The sequence below is a fragment of the Hippopotamus amphibius genome, chromosome 11 (genome assembly GCF_030028045.1).
Source record: "Hippopotamus amphibius kiboko isolate mHipAmp2 chromosome 11, mHipAmp2.hap2, whole genome shotgun sequence".
NCBI lineage: Eukaryota > Metazoa > Chordata > Mammalia > Artiodactyla > Hippopotamidae > Hippopotamus > Hippopotamus amphibius.
The window spans coordinates 87,990,236-88,017,668 of NC_080196.1; the positions used below are offsets into that span (position 1 = coordinate 87,990,236).

Here is a 27,433-nt window from a genome sequence, read left to right on the forward strand (position 1 = left end):
GTGAAATGGATAAACCAGTCTGCTGGAGATTTTATTACTCTTGTCCTGGGCTCACAAAAATATGCCAGTCTGCACATGTGTATACACACGTACACATACACACTTATGTGCAAACACACATGCACACACATACACACACAAACACGCACACATGCACACCCACACACATAAAGACAGACACACACACATAAACACACACACACCTACCATAGCTAAGATGCTCGCCACTCCCTGATCCTGGAAGAGAAGTTCTGATAATAGGCCTGGTTTGTTCTCCTCTCCCAGGGAGTAAAATAACAGCTCAAGTGAAAAAAGAAGCAACATGTAAGGCCAGTCTCTACCTCCAGGTTCTTCAGGGTCCTCCTGGGTCCTGAGTCAGCAAATGCCATCACCACACCCCTCAGCAAGATACAAGAATCCATTTTCTAAAAAACGTGTGAACTCAAATATTTGGGAGCAGTGAGGGGCCTGGGGTGTGTCGGGGCTTCAGCTCCTTGTCGGCTCTACAATCAGCAGAAGCAGCATAGCCTATGTCATCAGCAGACTCGGCTCCTTTCGAAGGGCAACCGATTTCACCCTCATAATCACCATAAGACACTTGCCGGTTGGGAAGTTATGGAAGACCAGAGAAGTTAAGAGCTTTGCCCGAAGTCACACAGCAGGTAGGTGGCCAGATTCCTGGCCCCTGCACCATGCACGTGGCGATGCAGGCAGTGTGGACACTCACACTTTTTCCTCATTCCCATTTTCAGGTTCCCCCTCCTCTCCCTCACCTGTCCCAGGGCTCAGTCCTCATTTTCTTTACCCACACTCTCCCGAAAGCATCCCCTCCATTTCCCTGACTTTAAAGTCCATCTCTATCTTCTCATTTCCTGAATTTATTTCTCAAGGCCTGACTCTGCCTACTTGACACACAAGCACTTCAAAACTAACATGACCCCACTGGACCCGCAGAGTCCACCCATCCGCACCCCTCAGCCCTTCCTCCCCAGGCTTCCCATTTCAGTAGAGAGCGCGACCTCTGCCCACTGACTGGACGCGGAGACCGGGGGTCTCCAGTTCTCCTCTCTCCTAGTGGCAGGTCCTGTGAACTCCACCTCCAGGATCCATCTGTGGTGTAGCCCCTCCCCCACCTCCGCTGCCACCACCTGGGGCCAGGCTGCCACGTGACAGGCACAATTGTGTCCCCTTCAAAAGATCTTTTGAAGCCTTAATGCTAGTACCTCGGAATGTGACTTTATTTGGAAATAGTGTCCTCACAGAGGTAATCGAGTTAAAATGAGGTCTTTAGGGTGGGCCCTTGTCCAAAATGACTGGTATCCTTATAAAAAGTGGAAATCTGGACACAGAGACAGACATACAAAGGGAAGACAATGTGAAGACAGAGGGAGAAGATGGCCGTCTACAAGCCCGGGAATGCCTGCAGTTACCACAAGCTGAGAGGCATGGAGTAAACCCTGTTCAGAGCTCCTTCAGGGGAGCACGGCCCTGCCCACACCTCGAGTTTGGACTTCTGGCCTCCAGAAGCGTGAGACAAAACTCTGTTTTTTAAGCCACTCAGTTTGTGGTACGTTGTTACAGCAGCCCTACCAAACTAGTACATACTGTCATAGACCTCGCGATACCTCCTGCCATTCTGTTTCCTCTCTGGACCCCCTACTGCCTGCCCTCTGCCCAGAAGTCGGAGGGAATGACCTAAAATGAAGAGCCGCACCAAGCCCTCCTGATACGGGCCTCTGCCCACCTCTGACCCCACCCGGTGGCTCTCTCCTTTGTCCACCTGCTTTGGTCTCACTGGAGTTCTAGAACCCTCAAGCTCTTTCCCCTGGCACTCCCCTTTTCATCCTGCAAGAAGTCACCCTAAATGTCCCTGTGAAGACAGACCTCACCCACCTTCTCCATCTCTAATCCACCCTCTCCACCCCAGTGTGCCCTCTCCAGCATCCACTGTCTCCACTGTGCGTTCCTCCATCCCCCTCCTCACAACTAGCGCTTGCAGCTTTCTCAGTGCAGTCGCTTGCTTATTGTTCAGTTCCCTCCGGACTAGAAACTTCATGGGGACAGGGAGCAAGCGTATGTAAATGCTTCATGAATATCTTTTGAGTGGATGGGAATAAAACAAGGAGTCTGCTCCAGCCGCCATCCCAGCCAGGCCACCTCTGGGTCCACAGGGAGTAAACGGGTCAGAGTTGACTTGAAGAGAGACCAGAACTCTCCTGCCCCCTTCTTCTTCATGCTCCTTCCCCACATGCCAGGCAGTGCTCTCCAACCTCTGCAAACCACCTCTTCAGTCCCATGTCTCCCCACTTCTCCAGCCTCGATGACCCACTCTCCCTTCTCTTCGCCATCCATTCACTCTCTGATCTCCCTTCCAGCCCAGGTCCTGGTCTGCCTCTCTTGGGAAGCCTTCCCTGGTCCCCCAAGCCTTACTCAGAGCCCCTTTTTATCAATGCCACTGACTTGGAACTGCCTGCACCATTACCTGTCTTTCCAATGTAATCCTCCTAATACTAACAGCAGCCATACTTTGAAGACCATAGTTGCCTTTGTCATGGACAAAAACATTTCACAATCATTGTCCCTTGGGATCGCCCCAGTGGCCCCCCCATAGCTAGGAAACTGTTCTTCCTAGGCTGGTGGGATGGTAAGCAAATCAGCTGTAGCAAATGTGTCTGCATGCACGTGTGTGTACAAGTGTATTTGTGTGCCTGGTAGAGAAAGAGCAATGCATTCACTGGCAGGCTGTTAGGCAACCTGCCCTCATCCACTCCAAGGAGGGCTGTCCTTAGGCAAGAAGCCTGGGCCAACCCTAAGGAAGTGAGCTGTGACCCACAGCACCTCGTCCGTAGGTGCATGACTCAGCGTGGGCCTGGGATTTGCAGAGCCTGGTTGATCCAAAGCCCCAATTAAGCGTGCACCTCCCAGACATTGCTACGGGGGAATGGGAACGGCCCACCAGACAGCACAAAAATGCTGGTATTGCTCCTCATTCTAGAGGTGTCTCTATTGGGGATGTCTCTATCTGATGGAGCCCAAACTGGATATGAAAGAAATCCAAACGCTTAAGAAAAAAAAGAGAAAATAAACTTTACCTCCCTAGTAAGCTGGGGTAAGAAAATGAAAACAAAGTAAGATAACTTGACACGATATTACAAGGGAAAAGATGTGGCAGAAGGCCATCCAAATGGGGAAAAAAAACACCTTTAATTCAAAAGTTTAATTCAGCATGTAACTAAGCCTCTGAGGTAACTCTCGGTTAAAGTCTGAAGTTGTCATATTTTATCACTGAAAAATGCCAACATCTTGGTACTTAATAGACTTAGGAGCACTGCTCTGGGACACCTGCTGCTGCTGTTCCATCACCCATGAGTGTTGAGGGGCACAGGATGTACAGCCAGGTCTAAATACCACCAGCAGGGCCACCTCTTTTTTGCACCAACTATATCCTTAAGCTACTATTTTGCTCCCTGGTCCTGGAGTAAGCTGAGTCTTCCCAAAACTAAGGCCCATAACCTAAGACGGAGAAAATCAAAGCCGGCAGCACTCACGTACCTGAGACACGGGAACTCCACGTTGTCGCTCTCCGGCTGCCCCTCCTCTCTCACCAGCACCCGCTCCAGGAACCAGCCGCTGCCGCCGCCTTTGCCGTCGTGTCTGATCCTCACCCGCCTCACCTTCCGCATGGTGACGGACTCCATGGTGAACTCGTCGGCCTTTGTGGGGAAGACAGCAAGGCCAGTTAGACGGTGGCTCCCCTGGGACCCAAACACCAAAGGAAGACACAGGCCCAGAAATCCTAAAAGCCGTAACCAACGCGTTGGGCTGTTGGTCTTTCACGGGTGGGCCAGGGACTACCCATAAAGAACAGATTGCAGCACATCCCTCCCTCAATTTCTCCCACTGGACTATCATTTAATATCAAGTTCCCAACAACTGGGATCTATCTTTTTGGATACAGGACAGCCTTTCCCTGTCATCTCCTTTTAAAAGGCAGATCCCCCAGGAGGATTAATATGTTAAGCTGTTATCAGTCACTAACCATTTCTCATGAATTAATTCCTTGGTAAAGCTCCTCTGGCTCCTTGCTACAGAAGGACACTGGCCCCCTTTTGAGAAAGGAAGTGATTGGGGGACCAGTGGTCTCGTTAGTGTCACGGTTTTGCCTGCCAGTGAGGCAGCAGCAGAGCAGCAGGGGCTGCAGAGCTGCGAAATCTACAGGAGCATACCTGGGGCCGTCTGGGAACAGGAACTCGAGGGTGGAATTCAAGAAGGAAGGAGTCAGAAGATGTGGAAACAAAAGAAGGGGAAAGAGTGGAGAGAGGCCTCCACTCGCATTCCAGGGCTTACCATGCACTTTCCAAGGGAGAGGTGACAGATGAAGGAGAGGACCGAGGCTTATCAAATCTCTTCACCTGGTGAGCAACCTTGGGCCTCACCTTATTGCAACTATGGCTCCTAACTGAGCACCTACTGGGTGCTGTGGGTCAGGTCTGCTGGCAGGGAAGTATATCTGGCATCTTTAATCCTTACAACAACCGGCCACAGGTAGGAATCCTTACCGCATTTTAGATGCAAGGAAACTGAGGCTCAGGGAATGGAGTAACTGGCCCCAGGCTGCCTGACTCTTTCCCCATTGTTTCACGTGGCCTCCCCAGTACACGCAGCTGATGGCTGGGGAAACCAAAGGGAACACCCAGCACATTTGTGATGAGGCTGGGAGGAGAACCCAGTTCTCCCACTTCCATGTTTAATGTCTTTCCTGGTTTCTCTTTCAAAAAAGGAAATGAACAAGGTGCGTCCAGTGGTCATGCCTAATGGAGAAGGCAACGTTCCCAAGCTGGCCCTCAGGTGTCCTAGCTTTATGCAAGCTTGGGACCTCCAGTCCACATGTAAGGTGCCCACCTTCCTTCCCTGCCTGCCCACCCCAAATGTCCTCCTGCTCTGCCCTCTTCTCAAAACTCAGGGATGGGAAGGGGACCGTGACCTCTCTAGGGTGGCTCTCCAGCTCCCACTCCTAGGAGCATGGTGGGTGTCATGCATGTAGTTCCCTGTTCCCTCACCCAGAGCCAACCTCTCTGTTGGCTGAGGCCCCAGTACCGGCCTTAAAGCAGGGAAGACAAGGGAACGGGAAGGGGTGGGGCAGGGGTGAGGGAGGCACACTGCTGCAACTTACATTGCCCTTCTCAAACAGGTCAGTATTATTCCTGCAGTTGTAGAGCAGCCGCTCCCCTGTGTCCCCCACGTCACCAAAAAGGCAGAGGTAGACGTTGGCATCAGTTCCCGCACCTTCGAGTTCCCCGGTGCACACTGTCACGCGGTATCGGGCCACTGGCAGGCAGAGAGAGGGACACCAGTGGCTGGCAGCCCCCTGCTCCCAGCAGTGACCCTGCTGCACCCCACCTCTAAGCACTTGCCCCCCCCCCCCCCCCCAGCAGCTCTCATCTGGGCTGAACTTGCTCCTTCCCCAGCTGCCTCACACCAGTCAAGGGCCAGCTCATCTGCAAATCCCTTGTCCCACACAGACCACAGGTTTCCAATCCTGGCTAATCATCAGACTCCCATGCAAAACTTTTACAAGAATTCAGATTCCTGAGCCCCATCCCAGACTTCCCAAATCTTAGTTTTCAGAGTGGGACCCCTAAAACTACATTTTTTACAAGCTCCCCCAGGGGACTCTGGTGGAGTTGGCAGTGTCTGGGGACCACGGGTCTAATTCAAACATTTTGGCACTTGATCAAATCCAACCCAGTAGGCTTTTTGCCTTAGGTTGTTCTCCAATTCACGTGTGTCCTGTCTTCCTAAGAAAAGTAAGATAAATTTTCTACTGAACCAGAACTGAGCCTTCCCTTCCCTTCGGGACTCCCCAGTGCTAAGGACATCCCAGGAAGAGAAGCGGAGAGAAAGGCACAAAGTGCAGCTGCTGTGGGAAGGGCAGCAGCTTCTTCCCGTGTTGAAAATATACTGTGAAAAGAAAAAAAAAAAAGAAAAAAAAAAAAGAAAATATACTGTGGAGGAGGCAAACCTGCATCCTGCACATCACAGCCTTACTTCACACTTAAAATAAGCTTAGAAATTCATTCATTCACTCACTCATTCATTCATTCATTTGCCCCATATCTGTTTACTGAAGCCTAGTAGGTGGTAGGCATTATTATAGGCACAGGGACCCAGCAGTGAGCAAGACAGACAGACTCCTGCTCGTGGCACTTACATTAGAGTTGAGAATGGAGGAGTGGAGAGGAGAGATGGGCACTAAAATCATAAATTATGAACAGGAAAATTTCTGAATTACATCTGTAACAAAGGTAATATAATGGAGTGATGCCACAGAGGGTGAAGGAAGTGGGGAGGAGTGTGGTGAGGGGGTAAAGATGATTTAGAGATGTTGAAAAACTTGCTGCAAGGAGGCAAGGCTTGCATTAAAATGTTGGTGATAGGAGCCAGCCACAGGCGCTGTGAGAGAAGAGGGTGCTGGTAAGTGTGATGCCCCAATGTGGGATGAGCAGCTATGTTCCAGGAGCAAAGACCAATATGGCTGGAGTGGAGGAAGCAGGAGGGGATTAGATGAGGCCCAGGGTGGCCAGGGTCAAGACCCGTGATGTGTGACAGGTCAAGGTAAGACGTGGTTTCCTTTGTGTTTTTGTTTTTAATACAACAGGAAGCCTTTATAGGGCTTTAAGCAAGGAAGTAACTTGGTCTGATCTATGTTTTAAAGAGCATCTGGCTGCCATGTGGAGAGTTGCTTGTAGGGGAAGGAGTGAATCAGAGAGGCCAGTTAGAGGAATAATTACAATAATCTAGAAAAGAGAGGAGGGTGCCTAGGACTAGGGGTGCATAGAGACGGAGAGAAGTCTGTAGATTAGAGATATATTTTTTGAGGTAGAAACAACAGTACTTGGTGATGGATTGGATAGGTAATTGAGGGAAAGAGAGGAACTAGGGATGATTGCCGAATTTTTGGCTTGGGCAACTAGGTGAATAGTGTTGGCAACAAGGAATAGGGACACCTGGGGAGAAGGATGGGTTTGGAGATAAGAAAAAATCAATGGTTCTGTTTGTTCATTATAAATTTGAGATGTCTATTAGATCATCATAAAGAGAGGTCAAGATGGCAGTTGAATATGTGTGTGGAGGGTCAGGACTATTGACATGACTTTGGTCATCATAGGCATATAGATTCCATTGAAAGTCACAGGACCAGATGAGATCCCCTTTGGAGAGGATGCAGACAAGGACTGTAGAGGGGTACCAACATTAGAGGTCAAGCCCAGGAGAAGGTAGCAACTCAGATGAAAAGCGGCAGCCAGTGAAGCAGAGGGATTTTGCTCTGAACCCAAAACTGCTCTAAAAAGTCTATTTTTTTAAAATGAGGGGGATATTAAGGCATTTCCAGATAAACAAAAACTAAAAGAATTCACCACTGGCAGACGTGCTATACAAGAAATAATAAAGGGAGTCCTTCACGTTGTACATTAGACAGTAACTTGAACTTACCCAAAGGCATAAAGAGAACCAGGAAAAGCAATGACATAGGTAAATATATAGACAGTATACTTTAATTTTTGTTTGTAACTCTCTTCTTCTCATATCTTATATAAAAGATAACTGCATAGAACTACCATATGACCCAGCAATCCCACTACTGGATGTATACCCAGAGAATGCCATAATTCAAAAAGACACATGCACTCCAATGTTCATTGCAGCACTATTTATGATAGCCAGGACACGGAAGCAATCTAAATGTCCATCAACAGATGAATGGATAAAGAAGATGTGGTACATATATACAATGGAATATTACTCAGCTGTAAAAAGCAATCAAACTGGGACATTTTTAGAAACATGGATGGACCTAGAGACTGTCCTACAGAGTGAAGTGAGTCAGAAAAAGAAAAACAAATATCGTATATTAACACACATATGTGAAATATAGAAAAATGGTACAAATCAACCAGTTTGCAAGGCAGAAATAGAGACACAGATGTAGAGAACAAACATATGGACACCAAGTGGGGAAAGCAGGGAGGGTTGGGGGGGAATGAATTGGGAGACTGGGATACCAAATTGTACACTCTAAATATATGCAGTTTATTGTAAAAAATAAAAAATAGGAAAAAAAAAAAGATAACTGCATAAAGCAATAAATATAAAACTGCATTGGTGGGTTTATAATGTACAGAGATGTAATCTGTATGGCAATATAGCACAAAGTAGGAGAAAAGAAACAAACCTACACTGGAGCAGAGTTTTTGTATATTACTGAAATTAAGTTGGTATTAGCTTGAACTAGAATAAGTTAAGATGCTAATTGTAATTCCTTGGTGTAATTCCCTAAGTGTAATTCTTCCTACTAAGAAAATAACTCTCTCTCTCTCTCTCTCTCTCTCTCTCTCTCTAGTGTATATATATATACAAGAGAACTAAAATGGTATTCTCAAAAATACCTATCTAACACAAAAGAAAGAATAAACAACAAAAAAAGACAAAACATATAGAAAGCAAATTGCAAAATGGCAGACATAAATCCTGCCTTATTAGTAATTACATTAAATGTAAGTGGACTAAATATTTCAATCAAAAGGCAAAATGTGGTAGTAATCCTGCAGAGACAGGATGGGTCCCCCTACTCCAAATTTGCTCAGATATCAAGGCTGATGATGCCTCACATGTACCAAGAGTGAATATAAAATGATTATTCACATAATGGGGACTTCTGGGAGTGCATGATAGGCCCTCTCCAAAACTGGCTGGAGACAGCAGGGAGGCATGACTGGTTTGCATTTTACAGTGTTTAGAGGGTAAGAGTTTCTTCACATGTATGGTCCTTGCATGGCTTGAAGTTTCCAACAGTGTGAAGGAAGGAAGCATCCAGGATTTCTTACCAAATTGCCCATGCATTAGGCAGAAAGTGGGAGAGACTGGTGTAGCTGGAAAGCTGTCAGTAAACATGAAAAATAAATCACACTCCTTATTACACAGAGATTGGCAGAATAAATAATGTATCTGACTCTCTGATATATGGAAGAGACACACTTTAGATTCAAAGACACGAATAGGTCAAGATTAAAAGGATGGCTCAAGAAGAAATAGACAATCTAAATAAATCTATAACTAGTAAAAGACTGAATCAGTAATCAGAAAACTACACATGAAGAAAAGCCCAGGCCTAGATGTCTTCACTGCTGAATTCTACCGAACATTTAAAGAAGAATTAATACCAATTCTTCTCAAATAAAATAGAAGGAAATACTTCCCAACTCATTTTGTGAAGCTAGAATCTCCCTGCTACCAAAACCAGACAAAGATACCACAAGAAAAGAAAACTACAGACCAATATATCTTATGAATACAGATGCAAAAATCCTCAAAAAATACCAGCAAAACAGATCCAGCCACATAAAAAAGAACTATGCACCATGGCAAGCTAGGATCTGTCTCAGGGATACAAGTTAGTCTAACTTCTGAAAATCAAATGATGTAATATATCATATCAATAGAATAAAAAACAAAAATCACACGATCATCTCAATAGGCTCAGAAAAAAGCATTTGACAAAATCCAACACTCCTTCATGATAAAATATCAACAGACTAGGAATAAAAGGGAACTTCATCAATCCATAAAAGTCATCTGTGAAATACCCACAGCTGACATCATACTTAATGGTGAAAGACTGGATGCTTTCCCCCTAAGATCAGGAATAAGACAAAGATCTCTGCTCCCACCACTTCTATTTAACATGGTATCGGAGGTTTTAGCCAAGGCAATAAAGTATCCAGATTGGAAAGAAATAAAACTATCTCTATTCATGGATGACATGACCTTGTATACTGAAAATCATAAGAAATCCACTAAAAACTATTAGAACCAATAAATGAGTTCAGCAAAGTTGTGGTGTACAAGATCAATATAGCAAAATCAACTGTATTTCTATTATTTTGCAATGAACAATCTGCAAATAAAATTAAGAAAACATTTCCATTCAAAATAGCATCAAAAAGAATAAAATAGTTATGAATAAATTTAAGAAAACAAGTGAAAACCAATTAATAAGTCATGGAGATGTACAGAATGGCAACTATGGTTAATAACACCATACTGCATATTTGAAAATGCTAGGACAGTAGATCTTAAAAGTTCTCATCACAAGAAAAAAATTATGTAACAACATATTGTGATGGATGTTAACTAGACTTACTGTGGTGATCATTTTGCAATATATACAAATATTGAATCATTATGCTGTACACCTAAAACTAAATATATTGTAAATCAATTATCTCAATAAAAAAAAAAGTGAAAAACTTATGCTCCAAAAATTTTTAAAAGTTGAAAGAAATTAAAGATGATTTAAATAAATGGAAAAGCATCCCACGTTCATGGATTGGAAGAAAATATTGTTAAGATGGCAATATTTCCCAAACTGATCTGCAGATGAAATGCAATCTCTATCGCAATCTTAGCTGACTTCTTGGTAAAAATTGACAAGCCATCTCTAAAATACATATGGAAATTCAAGGGGCCCAGAATTGCCAAAACAATTCTGAAAAAGGATAATAAAGAAGAATAACAAGGGTTGGCAAGGATGTAGAGAAATTCGAACTCTTATACATTGCTGATAGAAATGCAAAATGGTGCGGCTGTTTTGAAAAAAATTATGATAGTTTCTCAAAACTCAAAACAGAATTATCATATAGCCAGCAATTTAACTCATAAGTATATACCCAAGAGAACTGAAAACATATGTCCACAAAAAAACTTGTACCTGAATGTTCATAGCCACATTATTCATAACAGCCAAAAAGTAGAAACAACCCAAATGTCCATCAACAGTTGAATGCGGTATATCTATACTGTGAAATATTCAGCAATTAAAAGAAACTAAATACTGATACAGGCTACAAGGTGAACGGATGTTAAAAACATTATGCAAAGTGAAAGAAACAGACACAAAAAGTCATATATTAAATGATTCCATTTATATGAAATGTCCAGAACAGGAAAATCTATAAAGACAAAAAATAGATTATTGGTTTAAACAAATGGGTAAGTACAGAGATAAGGAGTGAGGTAGGGGAATGGGTATGACTGCTAATGGGTATGGGGTTTCTTTTTGCTGCAATGAAAATGTTCTGAAATTTGAGAGTGGTCATGGATGCATGATTCTATCAATATACTAAAAGCCACAGAACACTTAAATGAATTGTATGGAACATGAATACCTCAATAAAGCTGTTGTTTTAAAAAACTAGACGCTACTCATTGGTGGTCCATCTAAAATGAAGATAAAGTACACGAGGAATGAGACAAATCACCAGTAAGTTTAATTCAAAGCACAAATTATTTTTTCAGTAATATAACCTTTTTTTTTTGGAGATATGAAGATATCTGAAAATTAAATGACCTTTAAATATGTGGGTCTGAAGATATAGTGTCTGTAGCAAAAGCATTTGTTAGAAGAAAAGGTCAAAGATAACTGCTTATCCAGACCTGCCTGAGTGGGGCTGGCAAAGGCAGCCACTGAAGCCAAGAGCCGGAAAAGGTCTCCTGCCCCCAACACTGCCTCTTCAGAGGGACAGCACTTGAAATTCAACCATTGCTGTCTCTCCAATCAACTCTGTTAAAATGCAAAAGATAAACATTTTAAACTTTTAGCCTTTGCATAAATGAAGCTGATGCTCTTTTGTTAAACTCCCAATGATAGACTGTGTTAACAGTAAGAAGGAAAAACAGCATTAACTGGAGTGAGTACTGAAATGTGGAAGCACGAAAGGGAAGGAGGGAAGGCACCAGCCTCACTTCATTCTGAATTCTGATGAAGGTCAGTTTTGCCTTTTTGGGCTGTAAATATCCCCAAGGCCATTCCCGAGGCAAGTTGATAAGGGAATTTAGAAATGCGTATGCCTGGAAATTCCAGTCCCCTTTGTTCAGGAGCTCGAAGGTCCAATTGGCTGGATGTTGTCAGGGGTCCCAATTCTCTCTAGGTGCCTCTCCCAGCCCACCTGACACTGAGGTTCTTATCCCCTTTCTGGTAAGAAGTCTGTGGACAATTAAAAATAATTATATTAGCCATCATCAGTGAAAGACTTTAAATAGATGGGTAAGTACTAGAGCCTCTTGTACTTTAATTTTAAAATTACAGCTCAGCCTGATTAGCAAGAAGCTACAATTTTCAGCACTTGAGTCCAGTGGTCTCTTGCCCGCTCATCAGTGATATGTAATCACTTCTGCTGGGTATGCAGTGGAGAATGCTGATCTCATTGGTTTTACTATTTCACATAGCTCCCGAGGGAAAGGCAAGGTGGAAATAAACTGTGGGCTGGTGAGTGTTTTGTCCCTGTCTCCTGGTCTGCATTAATCACTGCAATCATCCCCGAAGGCATCTTGGCTCTCAGACATGGTGTTAATTGCTTGCTTGACTGGCCCTTATTTTTTTTTTTTTTTTTGGGGGCGGGGGTACACCAGGTTCAATCATCTGTTTTTATACACATATTCCCAAATTCCCTCCCTTCCTTGACTCCCCCCACCTCGAGTCCCCCCCACCCTCCCTGCCCCAGTCCTCTAAGGCATCTTCCATCCTCGAGTTGGGCTCCCTTTGTTATACAACAACTTCCCACTGACTATTTTACAGTTGGTAGTATATATATGTCTGTGCTACTCTCTCGCTTCGTCTCAGTTTCCCCTTCACCCCCCGCCCCCTCCCATTCCTCGAGTTCTCCAGTCCATTCTCTGTATCTGCATCCTCGTTCTTGTCACTGAGTTCATCAGCACCATTTTTAGATTCCGTATATGTGAGTTAGCATACAATATTTGTCCTTCTCTTTCTGACTTACTTCACTCTGTATGACAGATTGTTGGCCCTTATTTTTTAAGTAAACTAGGAGTACACAATTTCAAGCTTAGAGAATTGGTTTTAAATTGGTACTTACTCATTTTACATGAGTCCAAGACTCTCCACTTAAGGGGTTTCCAGGAAGCCCTGCACATTATTCACTATACTTTGGTACCACCTAGGGGAGTAAGATGTTGCCACCAGCTTTCTTTACTGTTACAAAGAAGCATCCAGATCAGAAAAGGAGATCTGAGTTCCCATAGAGGTGAGTGAGGACATTGGAAATGTTCCAAGAACAAGAGAAATTTATGTGGGCCAGAAAGAACAGCTGGGGGAAAGAAATTCGAGTTGATATGGGCTCCAAAGTACTGCCAAGGACCCCCAGATGGCATTAAACTGCCTTTATAGCCAGGGCAGACAGCCCTTCTGTTACTGACCCAGGTTCTTGGACTCTTTAATCAATAGAAATTGATAAGAGGCCAGAAGTGAAATTCAGACAAAACTTTACTGGGACTCATGCCATAGCACAAGGCAGTAAAAGCAAGTAACAGGTGACCTTGCTCATTCTGTAATAAAGGAAAGCTGGTTTCTTAAATGGGGTAAGGGCGGGGGGGGGATTGGTGGGTCCCGCCAGAGGGGTGGCTTAGGTGGTCTCCCCACCCCCCTGGTGGTGCTGGGTGTGGGGATCGGGGATCCTGCACAGGACCCTGCTTTTGCTCCCGGAACCTCAGAAATGGCAGTTGGTCTGTGGCCTTTTTGTATCTTATTGTTCATAACTGCCCCAACTGCGCATGTGTGCAGTTATTTTTAGTCCCTTATAGTTTCTTTGTATTCCGTTGCTAGAGGTGCAAGCACTCCAATAAAGGGTGCCAGGTTCCAGCTTCTCTCACTTCAATCCAATACTAGTCATTAGAGAATTTTTTTAAATTGCACAGAAGGCAAAAACAAACAAAAGACAGCTGATAGTCCCATATCTTATACACTGTTTAAAATGTTACAAACGTGTATTTGTATGTAACCTATAGAAATGCTCTTCCTCCCCACCCCTTCCCCCATGATCTCTCCTTATCTATCAAATCCCTACCATGGAAGACCTAGTTCAAATGTGGGGCAAAGTTTCTCCCAACTTCCTCAGCAGAAAGTTGATCTCCCCACTGTGTCCACAGCATTCATTCAAGTCCTACCAGTTCCACCTTCAAAGTATTCCTTGAATTTATGTTCTCCTCTGCAGTCTACCTGATGCCGGCCCAATTTCAAGACCAATATTTCTCCCCACTGGATGATTTCTTAAAGGCTTGTCCCTAAAATACATCCTTCACACACCCACAAGTCCTTGACAGAGCAGGAGAAATGTGGGGAGGAAGGAGCTGGATGGAATTCAAGTTCAAGGGTAGTGTGAGTGTCATCAAGGTCATGAGAGGCCTGGTAGGGAAGGAGCCTGAGTCAGAGGCAGGGACTGAGTCAGAGTTCAAAGGAGCCGTTTTGTGGGATGAGTCCGAGTTGTATACTGAGGAGTGGCTGGTTGCGTGGGAGGGAGATGGAGGTGAGTAAGGTGGATGAGGACCAGCAGGAGGATGAATGGGGTTTCCACATGAAGCAGAACAAAGGCTCTCAGGTTTTGATATGTGCAAAAATTACTTGGTGTGCTTGATAAAAATACAGATTATCAGGCATTCCTGGGTTGGGCCCAGGAATCTTCATTTTAACAAACACTCTAGGCAATTATTATATAAATGGGCCCTTGAGCACACTTTGAGAGATACGCTGTGTTAAGGGCGGAACTGTGCCCCCCCCCCTCAAATCCATATGTTGAAATCATAACCCCCCAGTGCCTCAGAATGTGACTATATTTGGAGGTAAGACCTTTAAAGAAGTAGATAAGGTAAAATGAGGTCATTTGTGTGGGCCCTAGTCCAATACGATTGGTGCCCTTACAAGAAGAGATTAGGACACAGACATGAGCACACACAGAGGAAAGACCATGTGAGGACACAGTGAGAAGATGCTCATTTACAAGGCAAGGAGAGAGGCCTCAGGAGAAAGCCAGCCTGCCAACACCTTGATCTTGGGCTTCAGGTCTCCAGAACTGTGAGAACATAAATTTCTGTTGTTTCAGCCCCCCAGTCTGTAATATTTTGTTATGGAAGCCCAAGGAGATTAATTCGCTGTCCTACAACAATGGTAGGAGTTGGGGGGGGGGGGTCTATAGCATGACCAGGGGACACATTGCAAAAGAGGATTGTGTCCAGAGCGAACGGAAGATGGATGTGAGCTGGGGCAGAAGCCACACTGTGAGCAGGGTGAGCCTCAAGGCTGAAAGTGCAGAGGGAGTCAGGAGAATGCCCCCCTCCGGCCAGCCCCACAGTTGTGAGGACAGAAAACTGGGTTTTGCGGGGAGGGGAGCTGTGCTTCGGTCAAGGTAGGGAGGAGATGGAGGTAAAAGCACATCCTAGGCATTTAAGTAAAAATGGCAGCTTTCCCTCCGAAAAAATATCTCCCTAAAAGGAGAGCATACAGGTATTTTAAAGATGTAACCAAACAAAAAATTGTCACCAATAAGGCTCAGGGAGAGGAATGAATATAGACAACAGCAACCAAATTTCAGAAGCTGGAGCACAGCTAGAAAAGTGACCAACGCCTTAGCACCCTGGGTCCTCACCGGGAGCACTGACAGCCCCTAGACACGTGTTGGACAAATTCCCGAGCCCCCCACCCCAGACCTACTGAATTGGAAAACCTGTGGGTGGACCCCAGCAATCTGTGTTTTTAAGAAGCCTTTCAAGTGGTAAGTTTGAAGGCTGAAGTTTGAGGTCCCCTGACTTAGCAGACCAGAGAGAATTGATCAGAGCTATCAGCTGTGAAATTCGAGAAGCAGCCCTGCAAAAAGTCTCAGGAATGACAGCACCAGGTAACTTTACACATAGGGAGTGAGGAGCTAGAACCATGAGAACTGGTTAAAGGATTTAGAAAGCAGTTAGATCCCAAGACCCCTCTCCTCAATTGTTCATATCTGCAGGCTCAATTCTGGCACATAAAGAGGGAAGCACATAAAGAGGGAGGATCAGTTAACAGTAGGTGTATTTCTGCCTTGTTATATAGAGTCCTAATTGGGGGGTGGGCGGGAATCATATGTTATTTATCATATTTATAGGGAGATGATTGCCTTGTTGCCAAAGAAAATAGTACTGAATGTGAAAAGGCAGAGTATAGTTCGCTGATCCAGGAGGCAGGAGATCTTGTTCTAGGTCTCATTCTGTCTCTAACTGCGTAATCAGGGCAAGAACTTCCCCAGTTTCCTTACCTGCATCAAGGTATTTTAGGGGCCTTTGAACACACATGTTCCATAGTCATATCTTTAATTAAAAATGAAGAAGAATCATAAAATAGTGCTAATTGCAAGCATTGCCTAATTAGACTAACAGGGTGATCACTTTTTAGATATTTGCTGTTTGGAGTTTCTATGTTTTTAACTGTACTTAACTCTGTTCAAATTGTTTAAAAAAATAGAAAGAGAGCTTCTTCCAGCTGCGCAAATGCCTGAGAAGTGACACTATCCAAATACTTAGAAGGACTACTGGAACTACAGGTGACATTGTAATTTATTTTTTGTAATTTTGCAATATTATTTTACTCTTTAAAAAATTAAGGACTGCTCAATATAGCAAATAGGTTTATTATCTTAAGTGCCAATTCTGATCAATTGCTAATGTTTGCTTGCAGTGCTATATTGAGGGCTATGAAGCTCATTTCACACTCACTGGGTGAGAATGCTGTGATTACTCAGTGATGTCTGCCAAGGGAAAAAGATAGGACACGTGCCGCATATTTGCCAGCACTCTGGTGGTATAACCTAGAGGCAAAATGATCTCCTTTTACCTCTTTGAATGTGGATGCTAGACTCCAGATTAAAAGCTCAGCTGTCTCCCACTAGCCTCAAACAGAAATAGAGAATTCATAAGGGAGCAGCCAAGTGTGGTTATAAGAACCCAGATCCAGCCTTCCTTTTTGAGGAGCATCTCATGCATAATTTGAAGAGGATGTTTCCTTTAATTTCAGGGACTGTCTGAAGAACTATTGTTCAGTGTGGATTCTTCTCATCCCCTCATAGCCAACCTGAAGACCCAGAAATCTGCCCATTCTCACCCACACCCATTATCCTAGAGCTTTAGCATCTTGCTTTGGAGATGGCTCCTACAAGCCGCTCTTGAGTCTAGGACCTTCTAAACCCATTCCTCATTCAGAGGGGGCCTGATGATGCATAGCAGACAAAACTATCAGCTCACGGGCCAGACCTGCATTGGCACACCAGGTAGGAGTTCCACTGCCTCCCCCAGGATGAGAGCCAGCCGGTACTTACTGCCCATTATCCTCCGTACTGTTGGACCCTCAGCAGTCATTTCCCTAACAATCTCATTGTCATCCTCATTAGCATCCAGCCAGCGATTGCAGTTGAAGTTATACTTGTCTTTGGTCAGAGTGTTCATCAGGGTCATCTGGAATGAAGTCCTGGAGTGAGCAAGTGGGTGTACCAGAGATATTCATCCATGCCTTGAGGTTCCCATTCTGCTAGTTCATCTCAAGGAAGATAAGGCCATTCCCTAGAGATGACTCTTGTGGAAGATGGAGTGCCAGATTAATATTTATCCTTCTGGTCCCCTGGAGACCCACAGTTGCCTAGCAGCCAGGTGACTGGAAAACAATGCAAGTCTCCTGAAACCTAAGCATCTTCTTAGTCTACTTTGGAAGTCCTGTCCCCATCAGGAAGTCCATGTGTCACATGTTCAAATTTAGGTCTCACTGTAACCCTTCCCCAACCACACTCCCAACAGATACAGGCAAACTAACAAGACAAGATCATTAGAAAGAAACCATTTCCGTTTCTCTCCTAACCACCTTCCAACACCAAGATGGTACATCTCACCCTTTCTAAATGCCATCCAGAACCAGGACTCCTTTTATCATGCCACGCCCGAATCTTATAAAACCTTCCGAGGTCTGGAAGCTCAATCTATAATGAGAAATGACAAGGCTTGAGTGGACAGAACGAAGTGAAATGTGTTTATCTTCATAGCTGACTCCCCACCAGGAGGGCACCCACTTTGAGCTGTTTCTTCAGCATCAAGGGTGAGTTTGCTTCAAACCACCCTCATATACTCTATCTTCTTGTGCTCTTTTAACCAATGGCACATGAGGGCAAGACAGCCATGTAGACTAGGGTTCAGCCTGGGCCGGTGAAATTGAACAAAAATAACTGACCCGCAGTAGGATTCAGACTAAAGAAAACCTTCCAAGAGATAAACTTTCAGTTACAAAATCCATACGGCAGCCCTGCAAATCAGCACAGGCCCACAGCCCCAGGACTCTGCTGGGCACTGAAACAGACAAAAAGATCAACACAGAGGTCATGCCCTTTCCCTAGGGGCTCAAAGTCTAGCCAGGAAGACAAATACATAAAGAGCAATGAACTGAAGGTATAATAGAAGCACCAACAGGGTGCTCTGAGAAGAGAGCTGCAAATTACAAATTATTCTTACCTAAAGGTCAGACCAGCACTTCCGCTGGCAAAACAAGCCTTGCTCTACTTATATACATACTGAAAATTTAAAGCTGAATTTCTTTTTAAATGTTCTCAAACGTATACTTTCCCTGAAATTTGCTCCTCACTTTCTAATTCAGTCCAGGTAGGGCAGTTTGACACTAACTGAGCTCAGGGTCTCTGTTCTACAATGATTCCCCAAGTCACCAGGCTTCTGAATGTCCAAAGCCATGACATACTTGCTTCTTCTCCCATGCTTGACTCTGGACTGTTTGATTCAAATGAAGGGCCAGATCTAAACTGCACCCCATCAATACATTGCCCGTGGATTAAATGTGGCATTCCTTGCAGGGACCTAGGGATTCTATTTTAGCTTTTTGTCTTCAAAGTTGATCCAAACCTGGCTTAGAAAACCAGAATCCCATGACAAATTCTTCTTACACCCATCCCTCCTTCCTCCCTCCCACCCCGTCACACTTCCTTCCTACCCTAAATTTCTCAATTATGCCAGGTTTGAACCACTTGTTGTTGGGATTCAGGAGAATCTCATCTGTCCGGCCCTTCTGCCCATAAATCTGGATGAAGATAGGAGAGTTGGTACCAGCTTTCTTCAAGTCGGTTGTCCAGACCCATAGGGACCACGGGAATTCTGCAGAGACAGGTCAATTGCACCATAAACTTCAAAAAGTGAAGAGATTTTCATGTTACCAGTGGGGAAGACAAGCAAATCAAAGGTGATCAGGACTGAAGTGCAGGTTGTATAGAGGTGTGTCCCTCTTTCAGAAATCCATTATAACAAATACCAAATTTGGGAAGCCAAGGATTCCTTGCTATTTGAAAGAGTGTGCCTTAATATTCCTTTTAATGGTGAGAGTCTATTAGTACATTTTAAATAGGGGGAAGGGTTGACTCCATCCACCCTGTGGCCAGCATATTGAGAGTGCACTGTGTTCAACCATTCAGTTTAACACCTAGCCCACCACAGCAACTTACTGATTTGGGGCCGCTGGAGTATCAGCCTTGGTGCCACGTGTGTAACTCTGTGTAGCCTGTACCTTGGAGAACTGAGCTCCCTGGGGGACCCTTTCCCTTCCTTTCTAGAGTAGAATTGAAAAGCAGGAGTGCCCAGTGGTTTGACATCCTGGCCCCTCCACCTACTTTTCAGCCTCTTCTTCCTGAGAGACACCATCTCGTAGAGCTGCCTCTCGATCAGCCCATCTGCCTTCTTCTCATCCAGCCAGTTGCTGCAGGGGAAGGTCTGCTGGATGCCAGTGAAGGGGCACAGAATCACCACCTGGGGAAGCAGATCACATCTCCTGCAACAGGTTTCCTGATTGGGACTTCCTTGCAATGTTCAACAGCCTCTTTAGCCCCACATTTAGAGTCGTCTGCGTTAGGACCCTCAAGGAATGGCATTTTTTTCCCATTGCTTATCTCATTAAATCTTAGATCAAGAAACACCTCCTCTAAGAAATCTCCCCAAGTAGGTATCATCCATACTCCAATTTATTCACCCAAATCTCAAACATTTTTCTCTATACACATACCCTTTTTGAATACCATATTTCCTTATGCACATTGTAAAATCTCAGTCTGAACCAAATTAACTAGAATACTAAATTAATACCCTATATTTGTCTTGTGGAAAAAAGGTCAAAAATGTAAAAGGTAATTAATATCTATAATTTAATACAAAAACTAACTACCCTTTTCAGGGCTTGATCCTTATTTAACCTTCTCTCCTACACCTTCTCCATCTCCACCCACATTCTGAACTTATGGGTTTAGAACATGGTAGTCTATCTAACCCAGACACACCTAGATGTTGTGAAGAGAGGCATCAGAATGCCAAAGACAGAGATCTCAAGAGCATCAAGAGAGAAAAGACAGATGATGGCAATTGGACTAACAGAAGCCAGAGGATATTGGAGGGCAGGGGGATTAGAACTCAATCTAGAATTCTGTATCCTGAAACTTCTTTCATGAATGAAAATGAAATAAAATAATTTTCAAATTAACAAAAATAGAGTTTACCACTAATAGACCTTACTTATTCAAAGGAACTTCTAAAGCATAGTACTTCAGGAGGAAGAAGAAAACTGACACCAGAAAAGAGGTCTTAGATGCAAGAAGAATTGGCAAAAAAACATACTGGCAAACAGGTAGGTAAATCTAAACAAATAACAACTCTACAAATTATAGAAGAAAAAATGGATAAATTGTCTTTCATCAATATTAAAAGCTTTTGCTCTTCAAAAGCATTAAGAAAATGAAAAGGCAAGCTACAAACTGGGAGATTATGTATATGAAATGTATATTATATATACTATATAGATTATATTATATGTCACAATTATATGTTACATTCATACATATAGACATATCTGACATAGAACTTGTATTAAGAATACATGAAGAACTCAATTCAATAACAAAAAGATAAAAAATTTAAAGAGCAAAAGATACCTCACAAAAGAAGATATACAAATGATCAATAAGCACATGAAAAAAATATTCAGCATAATTGGTCATCAGAGGCATGTAGATTAAAACCATAATTAAATTCCACTACATACCCATAAGAATATCTAAAAATTTAAAATATTGACATTACCAAGTGATAGTGAAGATATAGAACAACTGGGGTTCTCATACAGTGTTGATGGACATGCAAAACTGTATAACCACTTTGAAAATAGCTTAGATTTTTTTTTAAGTTAAATGCATATTTACCATAGAACACAGAAATTCCGCTCTTAGGTATTTACCCAACAAAATTGCAAACCTGCCCATACAAAGACTTATACACGAATGTTCACAGCAGCTTTATTCATAATAGCCAAAAAACAAAAATACAAAAACCTGGAAATGACCTCAACATACACAAACAGCTGAATGGATAAACGAACTGTGTATACCCTTACAATGTACTACTGCTTAACAATAAAAAGAATGAAGTAGTAATACATGAAAATGCTAGAAAAGACAAATTTAATCTTTAGTAACTGAAATCAGATCAATGGTTTCTTGAAGTTGTGGAGATTGGGAGGGAGCACAAAGAACATGTTGGGTGATGGAAACATTCCATATATTGATTCTGGTGAAGATTACATGGGTGTATGTGGGTTTGTCAAAACTCATAGAACTGTACAGTTCAAAATAGTGCATTTTTATTTTATGTCAATTATACCTCAACAAAGTTGATTTTTAAAATGAAACAATAAAATCAAACCGAATGATGATAAATGTATAACATGTGGGATGCAGCTAAAGCACTCCTTTGAGAGAAAATTATAGTATCAAAAATTATAGTATGAGAAAAGAAGAAGGTTCAGATTTAATGAGCTAAGAATCTGACTTAAGGATTTAGAAAAATAGCAATGACTGAAACCCAGAGAAATTTAAAAGAGATAGTAAAGTTAAGAAAAATAAAATAGAAAATGGAGATACAATATGGTATAAACAAAGGCAAATGCTGGCTATTTGAAAGGTCTAAATATACTTTTGTGAGAATTATATTTTTTAAAAAATGAGACTACATGAATAAATGATGTTAGGAATGAAAAGGGGATTATAATTACAGATGTAGCAGAGATTAAAAGGTAAGAGAATACTGTATATGACTTTATGCCAGACCAGTACATTTGAAGCCTACAAATACACCTATTCCAAGAAAAATATAGTTCATTCAGATTCAAGAAGAAATGGAAAGCCTGAATAATTCTATAACCAGAAAAACAAACACAAAACCTTTTTTAACATCAGTAATTCCTCTCTCTCTCTCTCTCTCTCCCCCTCATACAGATGTGCACACACAATCCCATACTTTTTTGACCAGAGAGCTGCAATTTTATACCCTCTTTCATGAGAGGAAATGCTTCTCATTTCATTCTAGGATCAAAACTGACAAGGACTATAAGAGAAAGGAAAATTAAGGGCCAACGCCACTCATGAACATCAATACAAAAATTCTGTATAAAATGTTGGAAAACCAATTCCAGAAACATATAATATTAAAATTCATTATGACCAAGCTTGGCTTATAGAAATTCAGGGTTGCTTTACCATTAGAAAATAAAGTCACATAATTCACCAAATTAATAAATAAAAAAGAAAAACCATATGACTATCTAATTACAGAAAAGCATTAGATTAAATTCAACACCAATTCAGTTTAAAAACTCTTAACAATATAGAAATAGAACTTCCATAATCTAAGACTCTATCAAAAACTCTCAACAAAAATAAACTAAATAAAACATTAGAAGCAGTTCCTTTAAAATAAAAAACAAAACAAAGATGTCCACTATTAACCCTTCTATTTTGCATTGTGCTATAGGTCCTAGTCTATGTGGTCAAATAAGAAAAAAAAATTTTTTTAATATAAGCTTTGAAAAAAAGAAACCAAACTGTCATCATTCATAGACAATATGATTGACTACAGAAAAACTTCCCCCAGAAAATCTGTAGACATGATCAGACTTAATAACAGAGTTTAGCAAGATGGCTATATGTAAATTCAAAGTACAAAAAGTACTTCTATGTCTACATCAGCAAAAAAAAGAAAATTAGAATATACAAGTTTTAAAGAGATACCATTTATAATAGCAACAAAATTTGTAAAGTCTCTATGACTATATCTACAAAGACATGCAAGACCTTTATTATGAAAAATATAAAACTATATGAAAAATAAGAAAAAGTTAAATTTTAAGAGATACTATTCTATGCTCATAAATAGGAAAATTTAATAGTAACGATGTCAGTTCTTCCAAAAGGATCTACAGATCCAGTTGAATTCAACAGTTCTTAATGGAACTTGGCAAGAAAATTCTAAAATTTATATTGAAGTTAAAGGCTCATGAATAGGTTAACATACACCTGAGGAAGAATAAACTGGGCAAATTTGCCCTAGCAGATACCAAGACTTAGTATAAAGGTATAAAATGAACATAGGGTGTAATGCATTAGTGCAGGAATAAATTAAATCAATAAATGGAACACACTAGAAAGCTCAGAGGCAAATCACACATTTTGGGAATTTGATGTATGACAGTGGCTTCATCAGAACAGTGGGGAAAAAATTACTATTTAGTAAATCAGTGCTTCCCAGACTTCCTTAATGATAAGAATTATCTAAAGCACTTATAAATATCCATATTACTTGGAAATTCTGACTCAGTAGGTTTGGGTTTGAGCCCAGGATTCTATTTTTAAAAAGAATTCCAGGTGATTCTTAACTTTACTCAAGTTTTAAAAGCCCTTCAATAAACGTTGCTGGGACATTTGGATATCTAAAGTTTATCTTTAGATAAAGTTTATCTTTATCTAAAGATAAAGTTAGATTCCTACCTCATACAAAAATCAACTCCTAGTAGATTAAAGATGTAAATATATAAATGGGAAAACCAAACTGCAAATTTTGGAAGAGGATATAGGAAAATGTCTTTATAGCTTTAGGATAAGTAAAATTTCTTTCAACAATACAAAATGCATTAACCATAAAGGAGAAGATAAGACAGATTACTTCTAAATTAAATCTTCTCTCCCTCAAAGAACACTGTAAACAAAGTATGAGAAAACGTTTGAACATATACTGTCGACAAAGGATTAATGTCAAGATTTAATAAAGAACCCCTAAAAATAAATCCAGCAATAGATTAGTCAATAGAAAAATCAGCAAAAGACATAAACAGGCATTTTATGTAAAAGGAAACATGAATGGCCAATAAAGAAAAGAAGAAGTGCTCAACTTCAGTAGTAATCATGAAAATAAAAATTAAAACCACAATAAGATCAGTTTACAACCTCCAAAATGGTGAAAATTTAAATTCAGGCCATATCTAGTGTTGATGAGGATGTCTCTTATACATGGCTGATAGGGGAACAAAATGGTGCAACTGCTTTGGAAAACAAACTGGAATACTTTGAAAACACAATTAAGCTGCAAAACTGAAGATTCACTTACCTTACTACCCAGAACTTCCATCCTGAGAAGCTGCTGCACATTTGTACAAAGATGTACGTATAAATTTCATGGAAGCATTGTTTATAATAGCAAAAATCAAGAAACAACCCCAAAGTGTCCATCCTTAGAAGAATGGACAAATACATTGGAATTGATTCATGCAATAGGTAGGGGATGGATGCTCTGCAGCTCCTGTTATCAACTCAGATAATCTCTAAAGTATAATGTTGAGTGAAAACTGCTAGTTACCACAATTCATAAAAATGTGTGCTCTTTGGGAGAGAGAGGATCATATGATCGGGGAAGGACACGGGAGTTTCAAAAGCATTGGAAATGTTCTAGTAAGCTGAGTGGTAGGCAAAATCAACATTTTAAAAAAAATCATTCTCTATACCTGACTTTTATTATTTATATTGTTTAAAGCATAAATACTCCACAGTACAAACATACATTTAAAAATACTTGCCGATTGAGCGATTTAAAAACTGAAGTGGAACACATCAGGATTCAGGACAGTCTGTAACTATCGACTGAGCATCTCTGAGTAACCTGCCCTGTGTCTGGTCCCTGGTTGCATGTGCAGTGCAACCCCCATTCCTGACCATCAGCAAGACAAGACGAATGGGCATGTTACCAATCCAAAGGCCACATGCAAGGGATTTCTCATGTGCTTTGTAACTGGTCCAAATAAAGTAGGAAGTAGGTTAGAGTTTGTATTTGCAAGTTAAAGAGAGGGGTTGAATCAGGGCAGGGTCCTCCTGGGCCTCCCGTACCTTCTCACAGTACCAGCCTCTGTTGACGCCCACATTGCCATGTCCGATGGAGACTCGGCTCAGGGGGCTGAGGAGGACAGCCAGCTCGATGTTGAAGATATCTGTGCGGCCACGGTCAAACACACCGCCCTCTAGGAAGATTTTCCCGCTGTTCTTATTCCCTCTTGCCCCATACATGACCAAGTAGATTTTGGATTTGGTTCCAGCCCCTCGGACATCCCCAGTGAAGATGGTGACAATATATGAGATGGCTGGTATGGAAACAACAGGGAAAAGGAGAGGGTTCAGTGCAAGCTGATGACAATATCCTACCCACATTCCCCCAACCTGGCCACATCTCTCTAGGCCCTTCTTCCTCAATACGTCCCCATTCCCCCAAGTTCTCCTCTCCCAGATGACATCCAGTGCCCTTTTCCACTTTACTTTGTCTTTTTCAGAGTTGGTATGTCAGTGTATCTGAGTTTAGGAACAAACTGCAGGTTATAGGAAGCTGCCAGCCCCAATTACAGGAAACTAACAAAGAGAAGGAAGAGCTTGGGTTGGCTAAGAATAGTACTTATTATTAATGCTAATTAGCATGTGCATGTTATTAATAGCTGCCGGATGAATTCTATTATGTCTCATTTAATTATAATAGTCAACTCGATTAATAGAGATTTATATTTGGGGTATATGATTCATGGACCTCTCTCTTTTGCTCATAACTTAAAAACATAACTCTTAAGAGAGGGCACTAATGTCCTCCTTTACCACCTGACGTGGTGGGATGATGGAAGAATGAGGGAGGGAGAGGACATTGCGGGCTCGGCCATTTGGGGTTTTGGTTAGTCAGAAGGCAATGTGCACACATGGAGTTCTGGGGAAGAGCCGGCAAGAGGAGATGAAACTCTGAGATGAGACAGAGTAAAGGAAAGCACCAAAGGCAAACATTTGAACAGGAAACTACAGGAAATTCTGCTAAGGTCTGGCCTGAATTTTTTCAGTCTGTCTCGGAGTCTAAGACAAGTGGTACTTTAAGCCTTGTCAGTTCCTCCACCTCCCTTTCATCCTACCCTCATCCCCGGATCTCAGAGCAATAAAACGTTTTTGGGAGATAGCACATGCAACTACCTGGATGCATTATTCATCCATACATTTGCACCATCCTTTGCTCAACGAACATTTACTGAGTGCTTACTATATGACAGGACTTGGGAGAATATGAAGACAAAAAGGAATAGCCACCGCCCTCAAAGAGTAGGTCTCCAGCTTTCCTTCACCACAACACATGGACAGATGGTCTTCTCACACTAGATATACTGCTGTGGCCTAGGTTGCCAGCAATTCCAGTCTCTGACTATCATTTCTTCTCCTCCTCTACCATTGGAAGCAAGTAATAGTAACACAGGTAAAGGGGGGCATATTAAATCCCTTCTAGTGTATGTTTTTAAGTAAATAATTTGCAAACGGTAGAATACAAAGCCATGACACACCCAACAATGGTCAGGCCAAGGCACCACAATACCAAGGTTGAAGAGCCCTGGGGCAGAGGGGTATTTGGTTTCCTAAACAATAACATCCAAGTTCTTCCCAAAATGTCTGGAGCAAAAGAAGGGAGAGATGGCCCTGTCTAGAGGGGGTAGGGGAAGGTTCAGAGGAAGTGACTGGAAGCAGGAATTTGAGAAGCAGAAAAAAGAGAAGTGGCATCACAGGCTGAGGAGAAAACATGCTCCAAAGAGAAAGGAAGAGAAAGAGTAAGGCCAACAGTTAAGAGGAGGGAGAGGGAGGGCATGTGGATGAGGTGGGGGGAAGGGGAGAGGGTGTAGGTGCGGGAAAGAGTGAAAGGCGTACAGGTGCGGGGAGGGAGAGGGAGAGAGTGTGGAAGTGGTGGGAGAAGGTGTTGAAAGATGCTGCTGAAATGGTCAACTGGAGCCCAATTGTGGAGCAGCTTTTGTCTTATAAACCAGAGCTTGGACCCATCCTCTGTGCAGTGGGAGCCATGGGAGGGTCTGCCCCAGAGCACATTCTCAGCTGTGCACATTCACGAACATTGATCTTCTGGAACATCTATAGACTTCCATGCTGGGAGTTTCAGGTCTTCCACGAAACTCACACAGGGTAGAGATTCAGGAGGCCAACCAAATCCTGGATCTGTCACTTATCAGCTGTGCGACCTTGAACAGGTCCCTAATTTGTGACTCAGTTTCCTCTACGGTGAAATGGGAACCATTCCCATACTATAGGGTTGTTGTGAGGATTAGAGGAGATGACATGGGTCAGGTGCCTAGAAAGAGCCTGGCATGTAGGAAGCACTCAATAGTAGGAGGAGGTAAGAGTAAATC

At 42.4% G+C, this 27,433-nt stretch overlaps 1 protein-coding gene across 2 annotated transcripts in view; it reads right to left on the reverse strand.

The window, feature by feature from the left end:
- The window catches only part of LOXHD1 (lipoxygenase homology PLAT domains 1), a 176,723-nt gene that overhangs the window by 96,930 nt on the left and 52,360 nt on the right, over positions 1–27,433 (reverse strand). For both annotated transcript variants that reach the window (XM_057700151.1, XM_057700150.1), the window contains exons 8-14: positions 25,113–25,363; positions 19,530–19,665; positions 18,860–19,020; positions 17,757–17,843; positions 17,193–17,328; positions 5,174–5,328; positions 3,553–3,713 (exon numbers count right to left, since the gene is read on the reverse strand). In XM_057700151.1, the coding sequence (XP_057556134.1) occupies positions 3,553–3,713; positions 5,174–5,328; positions 17,193–17,328; positions 17,757–17,843; positions 18,860–19,020; positions 19,530–19,665; positions 25,113–25,363 (1,087 nt within the window). The remainder of the gene's footprint in view (positions 1–3,552; positions 3,714–5,173; positions 5,329–17,192; positions 17,329–17,756; positions 17,844–18,859; positions 19,021–19,529; positions 19,666–25,112; positions 25,364–27,433) is intronic.